This window comes from Scyliorhinus canicula, chromosome 7 (assembly GCF_902713615.1).
Source record: "Scyliorhinus canicula chromosome 7, sScyCan1.1, whole genome shotgun sequence".
NCBI classification, from domain to species: domain Eukaryota; kingdom Metazoa; phylum Chordata; class Chondrichthyes; order Carcharhiniformes; family Scyliorhinidae; genus Scyliorhinus; species Scyliorhinus canicula.
In genome coordinates, this window is record NC_052152.1 from 125,583,009 (window position 1) to 125,592,140 (window position 9,132).

The following is a 9,132-nucleotide window of genomic DNA, read 5'->3' on the forward strand; positions in this document are numbered from 1 at the left end:
CACAGTGCTAACCACTGTGCTTCCGCGCTGCCCATATTTGTGGAGCCTCCTCCTCCAGTGATTTGTTTAATTGTCCACCACCATTCACGGCTGGATGTGACAGGACTGCAGAGCTTAGATTTGTTTTGGAATCGCTTAGCTCTGTCTATTGCTGCTTATGCTGTTTGGCACACAAGTAATCCTGTGTTGTAGCTTCACCAAGTCAACACCTAATTTTTCGGTATGCCTGATGTTGCTCCTGGCCTGCTCTCCTGCACTCTTCATTGAACCAGGGTTGATCTCCTAGCTAGGCCGTTATTGTAGAGTGGGGATATGCCAGGCCATGAGGTTGCAGATTCTGATTGAATATAATTCTGCTGCTGCTAATGGCCCACAGCACCTCATGGATGCCCAGTCTTAAGTTGCTATATCTGTTCAAAGTCTATCCCATATAGCACGGTGGTAGTGCCACAGAATACGGTGGAGGGTACCCTCATTGTGAACATAGAACATAGAACAGTACAGCACAGAACAGGCCCTTCGGCCCTCGATGTTGTGCCGAGCCATGATCACCCTACTCAAACCCACGTATCCACTCTATACCCGTAACCCAACAACCCCCCCCTTAACCTTACTTTTATTAGGACACTACGGGCAATTTAGCATGGCCAATCCACCTAACCCGCACATCTTTGGACTGTGGGAGGAAACCGGAGCACCCGGAGGAAACCCACGCACACAGGGGGAGGACGTGCAGACTCCACACAGACAGTGACCCAGCCGGGAATCGAACCTGGGACCCTGGAGCTGTGAAGCATTTATGCTAACCACCATGCTACCCTGCTGCCCCATTGTGAAGACGGGACTTTGTCTCCAAAAGGACTGTGTGGTGGTCACTTCTACCGATACCGTCGTGGACAGATGCATCTGCAGCAGGCAGGTTGGTGCGGATGAGGTCAAGTATGTTTTTCCCTCTTGTTGGTTCCCTCACCACCTGCTGCAGTCCCAGTCTAGCAGTTATGTCCTTTAGGACCCGGCCAGGATGGACATTGACATTCCCCACCCAGAGCATATTCTGCGCCCTTGCCACCCTCAGTGCCTCCTCTAAGTGGTGGTCAACATGGAACAGTACAGATTTATCAGCTGATGGTGACCGGTACGTGGTAATCAGCAGGAGGTTTCCATGCCCATGTTTAACCTGAAGCCATGAGACTTGATGGGGTCCAGAGTCGATATTGAGGACTCCCAGGGCTTCTCCCTCCCGACTATATACTACTGTGCCACCACCTCTGCTGGGTCTGTCCTGTCGGTGAGAGTGCATATCCAGGAATGGGGATAGTAGTGTCTGGGATATTGTCTGTAAGGTATGATTCTGCGAGTATGTATGTCAGGCTGTTGCTTAACTAGTCTGTGAGACAGCTCTCCCAATTTTGACACAAATCCCGGTTAGTAAGGAGGACTTTGCAGGGTCAACAGAGCTGGGTTTGCTGTTGTTTCCGGTGCCTGGTTCGATGCCGGGTGGTACGGTTTCATTCCTTTTTTGTGTTTTCGTAGCGGTTGAATACAACTGAGTAGCTTGCTAGGCCATTTCAGAGGGCATTTAAGAGTCAACCACATTGCTGTAGGTCTGGAGTCACATGTAGGCCAGACCAGGTAAGGATGGCAGATTTCCTTCCCTAAAGGACATTAGTGAATCAGATGGGTTTTTACAACAATCGACAATGATTTCATGATCATTGTTAGACTTGGGGCGGCACGGTGGAGCAGTGGTTAGCACTGCTGCCTCACGGCGCTGAGGATCTGGGTTCGATCCTGGCCCCGGGTCACTGTACGTGTGGAGTTTGCACATTCTCCCCGTGTCTGCGTGGGTTTCACCCCCACAACACAAAGATGTGCAAGGTAAGTGGATTGGCCACGCTAAATTGCCCCTTAATAGGGGAAAAAATGGGTACTCTAAATTTATAAAACAAACAAAAATCATCAGACTTTTAATTCCAGTTATTTTATTGAGTTTAAATTCCATCACCTGCCCTGGACCGCATCCCAGCTTTACAATCTCTAACTCTATGTTGAAGTTTAATAGTTGTAACTGTCTCAGTAAGGGGGGAATGGGTTTGGGGTTTTGGCAAGTCGATGTGTTATTGGAATAAACACAAACTCTATTTGTGGATAGATAGGCTGGGATTGTGAATAAAACTGTTAGAGATCTGGTTATTTCACTGACAGTAAGGAGAGGATTCTATGGAGTATGGTGTGAAATGGGGGGAGTTTGCAGCAGGAGGCGCTCCACCTGCCCGACTGCTGTTTAATATCAGCTAAACTCCAATCGCTTAAAAAGGGCGGATCCCTTTAACAGCGGCGCAGTGACGTCACCCGGGCCGGGTCACAAAGAGTCCGGTGACGAGTGAGGGTGGCGCCACCGCCGCCTCTGGTCACAGCGGGGACAGCAGCGGAGAACAGCAGCACCACCCCATGGCGACACCGTGAATGGCAGCAGCTTCCCAGAGTCTGGGCGGGGGGCGACCAGCGTCAGTGCCAGAGGCTCGGGTATCCCCGGCTAATCGCTACACAGGCTTCAGAGACCAGATCCAGCAGGTTTTGGGCTGGAAGAAAGGGATAAAACACCAGCCAACAACAGGAGAATCACGGTCAGAGCAGGGCATACACACTGTCCTGGGGAAGGGTGCTGGGACAGAGCAGGGCACCCACACTGTCCTGAGGAAGGATGCTGGGTCAGAGCAGGGCACCCACTTTGATCTGGGGAAGTGTGCTGCGTCAGAGCAGGACACCCATACAGTCCTGGGGAAGGGTGCTGGGTCAGAGCAGGGCACCCACTCTGATCTGGGGAAGGGTGCTGGGTCAGAGTGGGGCACACACACTGTCTTGAGGAAGGATGCTGGGTCAGAGCAGGGCACCCACACAGTCCTGGAGAAGGGTGCTGGGTCAGAGCAGGACACCCACACAGTCCTGGGGAAGGGTGCTGGGTCAGAGCAGGACACCCACACAGTCCTGGGGAAGGGTGCTGGGTCAGAGCAGAGCACCCACACTGTCCTGGGGAAGGATGCTGGGTCAGAGCATGGCACCCCCACTGTCCCAGGTAGGGTTGCTATGTCAGAGGAAATTTTTCAGCTCCCCCTGGATAAAGTTCCAGACAGCCTGCCAGTGGCCATTGATGAGCCAAAGTCAGAACAATATGTCCAAGACTTGAATTTGAAGTCTGAATCGAAACCAGACTCCCAGCAAATTGTGGATTCAGGGTCAGAACAGGAAGCACCAGGTCTTGATTGGGGCAACAGATCAAAGCTGGGCAACCAGTCCAAATGGAGAGACGGTGCTGGGTCACAGCAGGGCACCCACTCTGTCCTGGGGAAGGGTGCTGGGACAGAGCAGGGCACCCACTCTGCCCTGGGGAAGGGTGCTGGGTCAGAGCAGGGCATCCACTCTGTCCTGGGGAAGGGTGCTGGGACAGAGCAGGACAACCACACAGTCCCGGGAAAGGGTGCTGGGTCAGAGAAGTGCACCCACACTGTCCTGGGGAAGGGTGCTGGGTCAGAGCAGGGCACCCACTCTGTCCTGGGGCAGGGTGCTGGGTCAGAGCAGGGCACCCACACTGTCCTGGGGAAGGGTGCTGGGACAGGGCAGGACACCCACACAGTCATGGGGAAGAATGCTGGGACAGAGCAGGACAACCACACAGTCCTAGGGAAGGGTGCTGGGTCAGAGCAGAGCACCCACTCTGCCCTGGGGAAGGGTGCTGGGTCAGAGCAGGGCACCCACCTTGTCCTGGGGAAGGATGCTGGGTCAGAGCAGAGCACCCACTCTGCCCTGGGGAAGGGTGCTGGGTCAGAGCAGGGCACCCACACTGCCCTGGGGAAGAGTGCTGGGACAGGGCAGGACACCCACACAGTCCTAGGGAAGGGTGCTGGGTCAGAGCAGGGCACCCACTCTACCCTGGGGAAAGGTGCTGGGTCAGAGGAGGGCACCCACTCTGCCCTGGGGAAGGGTGCTGGGTCAGAGCAGGGCACCCACTGTGCCTTGGGGAAGGGTGCTGAGACAGAGCAGGGCACCCACTCTGCCCTAGGGAAGGGTGCTGGGTCAGAGCAGGACATCCACTCTGCCCTGGGGAAGGGTGCTGAGACAGAGCAGGGCACCCACATTGACCTGGGGAAGGGTGCTGGGTCAGAGCAGGGCACCCACTCTGCCCTGGGGAAATGTGCTGGGTCAGAGCAGGGCACCCACACTACTCTGGGGAAGGGTGCTGAGACAGAGCAGGGCACCCACTCTGCCCTGGGGAAGGGTGCTGGGTCAGAGCAGAGCACCCACACTGTCCTGGCGAAGGGTGCTGGGTCAGAGCAGGGCAGCCACACTGCCCTGGGGAAGGGTGCTGGGACAGAGCAGGGCACCCACACAGTACTAGGGAAGGGTGCTGGGACAGAGCAGGGCCCCCACACATTCCTGGGGAAGGGTGCTGGGTCAGAGCAGGACATCCACACTGTCCTGGGGAAGGGTGCTGGGTCAGAGCTGGGCACCCACACAGTCCTGGGGAAGGGTGCTGGGTCAGAGCAGGTCACCCACTCTGCCCTGGGGAAGGGTGCTGGGTCAGAGCAGGACATCCACACTGTCCTGGGGAAGGGTGCTGTGTCAGAGCTGGGCACCCACACAGTCCTGGGGAAGGGTGCTGGGTCAGAGCAGGGTACCCACACTGTCCTGGGGAAGGGTGCTGGGTCAGACCAGGGCACCCACACTGTCCTGGGGAAGGGTGCTGGGTCAGAGCAGGGCACCCACACTGTCCTGGGGAAGGGTGCTGAGACACAGCAGGGAACCCACATTGTCCTGGGGAAAGGTGCTGGGACAGAGCAGAGCACCCACACAGTCCTAGGGAAGGGTGCTCGGACAGAGCAGGGCACCCACACTGCCCTGGTGAAGGATGCTGGGTCAGAGCTGGGCACCCACACAGTCCTGGGGAAGGGTGCTGGTTCAGAGCTGGGCACCCACACTGTCCTTGGGAAGGGTGCTGGGACAGTGCACGACACCCACTCTGCCCTAGGGAAGGGTGCTGGGTCAGAGCAGGGCACCCACTCTGTCCTGGGGAAGGGTGCTGTGTCAGAGCAGGGCACCCACACAGTCCTGGGGAAGGGTGCTGGGTCAGAGCAGGGCACCCACTCTACCCTGGCGAAGGGTGCTGGGACAGAGCAGGGCACACACACAGTCCTGGGGAAGGGTGCTGTGTCAGAGCAGGGCACCCACACAGTCCTGGGGAAGGGTGCTGGGTCAGAGCAGGGCACCCACTCTGCTCTGGGGAAGGGTGCTGGGTCAGAGCAGGGCACCCATTCTGCTCTGGGGAAGGGTGCTGGGTCAGAGCAGGGCACCCTCACAGTCCTGGGGAATGGTGCTGGGGCAGAGCAGGGCACCCACACAGTCCTGGGGAAGGGTGCTGGTTCAGAGCAGGGCACCCACTCTGCCCTAGGGAAGGGTGCTGGGACAGAGCAGGGAATCCACACAGTCCTGGGGAAGGGTGCTGGGTCAGAGCAGGGCACCCACACTGTCCTGGGGAAGGGTGCTGAGACAGAGCAGGGAATCCACTCTGCCCTGGGGAAGGGTGCTGGGACAGAGCAGGGCCCCCACACAGTCCTGGGAAAGGGTGCTGGGTCAGAGCAGGGCACCCACACTGCCTTGGGGAATGGTGCTGGGACAGAGCAGGGCACCCACACAGTCCTTGGGAAGGGTGCTGGGACAGAGCAGGGCACCCACACAGTCCTGGGGAAGGGTGCTGGTTCAGAGCTGGGCACCCACACTGTCCTGGGGAAGGGTGCTGGGACAATGCAGGACACCCACTCTGCCATAGGGATGGGTGCTGGGTCAGAGCAGGGCACCCACTCTGTACTGGGGAAGGGTGCTGTGTCAGAGCTGGGCACCCACACTGTCCTGGGGAAGGGTGCTGGGACAATGCAGGACACCCACTCTGCCCTAGGGATGGGTGCTGGGTCAGAGCAGGGCACCCACTCTGTACTGGGGAAGGGTGCTGTGTCAGAGCAGGGCACCCACACTGTCCTGGGGAAGGGTGCTGGGACAGAGCAGGGCACCCACACAGCCCTGGGGAAGGGTGCTGGGTCAGAGCAGGGCACCCACTCTGCCCTGGGGAAGGGTGCTGGGACAGAGCAGGGCACCCACACAGTCCTGGGGAAGGGTGCTGGGTCAGAGCTGGGCACCCACTCTGCCCTGGGGAATGGTGCTGTGGCAGAGCAGGGCACCCACACTGTCCGAGGGAAGGGTGCTGGGTCAAAACAGGGCATCCACACTGCCCTGGGGAAATATGCTGGGTCAGAGCTGGGCACCCACTCTGCCCTGGGGAAGGGGACTGGGTCAGAGCAGGGCACCCACTCTGCCCTGGGGAAGCGTGCTGGGTCAGAGCAGAGCACCCACTCTGCCCTGGGGAAGGGTGCTGGGTCAGATCAGGGCACCCACTATGTCCTGGGGAAGGGTGCTGGGTCAGAGCAGAGCACCCACTCTGTCCTGGGGAAGGGTGCTGGGTCAGACCAGAGCACCCACTCTGCCCTAGGGAAGGGTGCTGGGTCAGAGCAGAGCACCCACTCTGCCCTAGGGAAGGGTACTGGGTCAGAACAGGGCACACACACTGTCCTGGGGAAGGGTGCTGTGTCAGAGCAGAGCACCCACTCTGCCCTGGGGAAGGGTGCTTGGTCAGAACAGGGCACCCACTCTGTCCAGGGGAAGGGAGCTAGGTCAGAACAGGGCACCCACACTGTCCTAGGGGAGGGTGCTGGGTCAGAACAGGGCACCCACATTGTCCTAGGAAAGGGTGCTGGGTCAGAACAGGGCACCCACACTGTCCTAGGTAAGGGTGCTGGGTCAGAACAGGGCACCCACACTGTCCTAGGGAAGGATGCTGGGTCAGAACAGGGCACCCCTGCTAGTTGCAATTTAGGGTCAGAAAAACTGACTCAGTTTGTAGCCAGTCATCTGAGAACAGAAAAATCCATTCAACCTGCCCTAGATGAGGACAGAGGATCTGGGCAGATGGTCCAGCCTGTCCTGGGTGAGGACAGAGGATCTGGGCAGAGGGTCCAGCCTGTCTTGGGTGAGGGTAGCTGCTCAGGACTGAGGGTACAACCTGTCCTGGGTGAGGGTAGCAGGTCGGGGCAGAAGGACCAGACTGCCCTGGGTGAGGAGAGCTGGTTGGGACAGAGTGTCCAGCCTATCCTGGGTGAGGGTAGAGAATCCGGGCAGAGGGTCAGGCTGATGATCGGTATGAATCCAAAGATTCCAAATTTGGACTTGAAGTTGGAATCAGATGAAGAGCCACAACCAGTTATTGGGACAGATTCGCATTCAGTACATTGTACACAGTCAGCTGTAGACCGTGGCATAAAGGTAAAGCAGAGAATCAAACCTGTTGTACTTCGCGATGTGAGGTCAGCACAGCACATGCAAGCTTTCCTGCCCTTTAAGAAGAGATCGGAGCATTGCATTCATCTCCCTTTGGGTATGAATAGGTTCAACAAGCACCGTAAACAGCCTCTGAAGTGCCAGGATGTTGGATTGGAGCCTTGGGTGCAGCCTGCACTCACTGGGAATGTAGGCCTCGAGCAACAAATCTTCATTCGCCTCACTCGAAACCTGAGCTACATTTCAGGCCTGTATGATAGTGTCCGCCTGGCTGATGGATGTAGCCCACTACCTGAACAGCACAGTTCACCAGATGGAGTGCACCTTTGTCCAGGTAAGAAGGACTTGCCACCACGGCCAACTGTGCGTAAGCGGGCAAAATCCTGCCCAGGTTCCCCGGGAGAAAGAAGGATGCGTGGCAACAGCACGAGTAGTAACAGAGTGAGATTTGCTGATTCAATCGGCATGGAGTTAACTGAAGTTCGAAACTATGATTCAGCAGAAGAGCCAACTGTGCCTGAATATGTATTAGCTAACCTTAGTAATCAAGAGCCTATTGGACAGCTGATTTGGGTGCAGTGTTTGAAAAGGGAATTTATCAATCCCAAAGAAGATGTACATTTTGATGAACGTGTAAACAGACAGAAGGTGTGCCTGGAAGCGGTGACGGACTCAGAATTGGTTATCAGTGGCACCATCCTGGTCATAAACCTGGCGTATCATAAGGATGTGACAGTCCGTTACACCTGCAGTGATTGGAACCTTTTCGCTGATGTCCCAGCCTTATTTGAAAGCAGCATTGAAGGCAAAACCGACCGTTTCACCTTCACACTGAACTTATCAATTCATACTCTGAAGCCAGGCTCCTGTGTCCAGTTTGCTATCAAGTACACAGTCAATGGCATAGACTTCTGGGACAACAATGACAATAACAATTACAGGATGACTTACCAGCCTTTTCAGATCATGGTCCCCATCAATAATGACAACAGTATGGATAATTCCAACTGACCATCACCACTTGTGAAGTGGGGACAGTGGGATAAGAGTACATCAGGGAAAACCTCGGACTTGCAGGAAGATCATCCACAATATGCAAGGCAGCCAGGGACTGAGGCACTGACAGAATTCAGTTCGGAATCAAGAGGGCTGTCATGTGAATTAATCAAAGAGCCCAAGGACAATCCAATAAACTCAACAAAAAGAGCAAGTCAAGGTTGACCTGCTGAAATTGGCTGGGACATTGTGACAGCAGTGGAACACAGTCTGTCACAGTCACAGCAGCAAGTGTGGCCACACTCAAATTGCTGATTGAGTTAACATTGGTGTCAATACACATTCAGCTCTGACACTTGAAGTAACAGCCATGATCTGAGGAAGGGCGGTGGACACTGTTCTGTGAAAGAGAAGCTCTTCAGATTTTGTTAACGTTTGGACAACTCTCGTAATGACCTCTGAGCGACGGCACATTCTGATCTTGAATTGATGATTAAACTGTTAGTGGATACTCAGGACAGTCATAATCATTATTATACAAGAAAAATGTGTGAGACAATGTTTCAAGCTTCAATATCTGACTTATTGGTAACTATACCCTACTTCTGAAATTACCATTTGCACCAGATTTCATCCTGACATTTGGTGAGGAATTCTCCATGTCCCGAATGCACAATCCTACTTCTAGAATGTTTGTTGCACAAACTCATTCCTCATCAAATCTGGAGCTTGGGAAGCTGGGGTACTTTAAAA

At 55.5% G+C, this 9,132-nt stretch overlaps 1 protein-coding gene across 2 annotated transcripts; it reads left to right on the plus strand.

Moving 5' to 3' along the window:
* Window positions 1-2,425: 2,425 nt before the first annotated feature.
* Window positions 2,426-8,895, plus strand: LOC119969349 (putative per-hexamer repeat protein 5). 2 transcript variants are annotated; one of them, XM_038802877.1, is made up of 3 exons: window positions 2,426-3,352; window positions 6,125-6,832; window positions 6,875-8,895. In XM_038802877.1, the coding sequence occupies exons 1-3, from the start codon at window positions 2,467-2,469 to the stop codon at window positions 8,392-8,394; spliced, it is 3,114 nt and encodes a 1,037-aa protein (XP_038658805.1). In that variant the 5' UTR covers window positions 2,426-2,466; the 3' UTR covers window positions 8,395-8,895. The 2 variants fall into 2 exon arrangements, with proteins under 2 accessions (XP_038658805.1, XP_038658804.1); XM_038802876.1 differs by having other exon boundaries at window positions 6,125-8,895.
* Window positions 8,896-9,132: the final 237 nt, after the last annotated feature.

Coding starts and splice junctions, on each gene's coding strand:
- LOC119969349 (XM_038802876.1), top strand. CDS start 2,467: ATGGCAGCAGCTTCCCAGAGTCTGGGCGGGGGGCGACCAGCGTCAGTG. Junction 3,353..6,124: donor CCACTCTGTCCTGGGGAAGG/GTGCTGGGACAG, acceptor CCCTGGGGAAGG/GTGCTGGGACAGAGCAGGGC.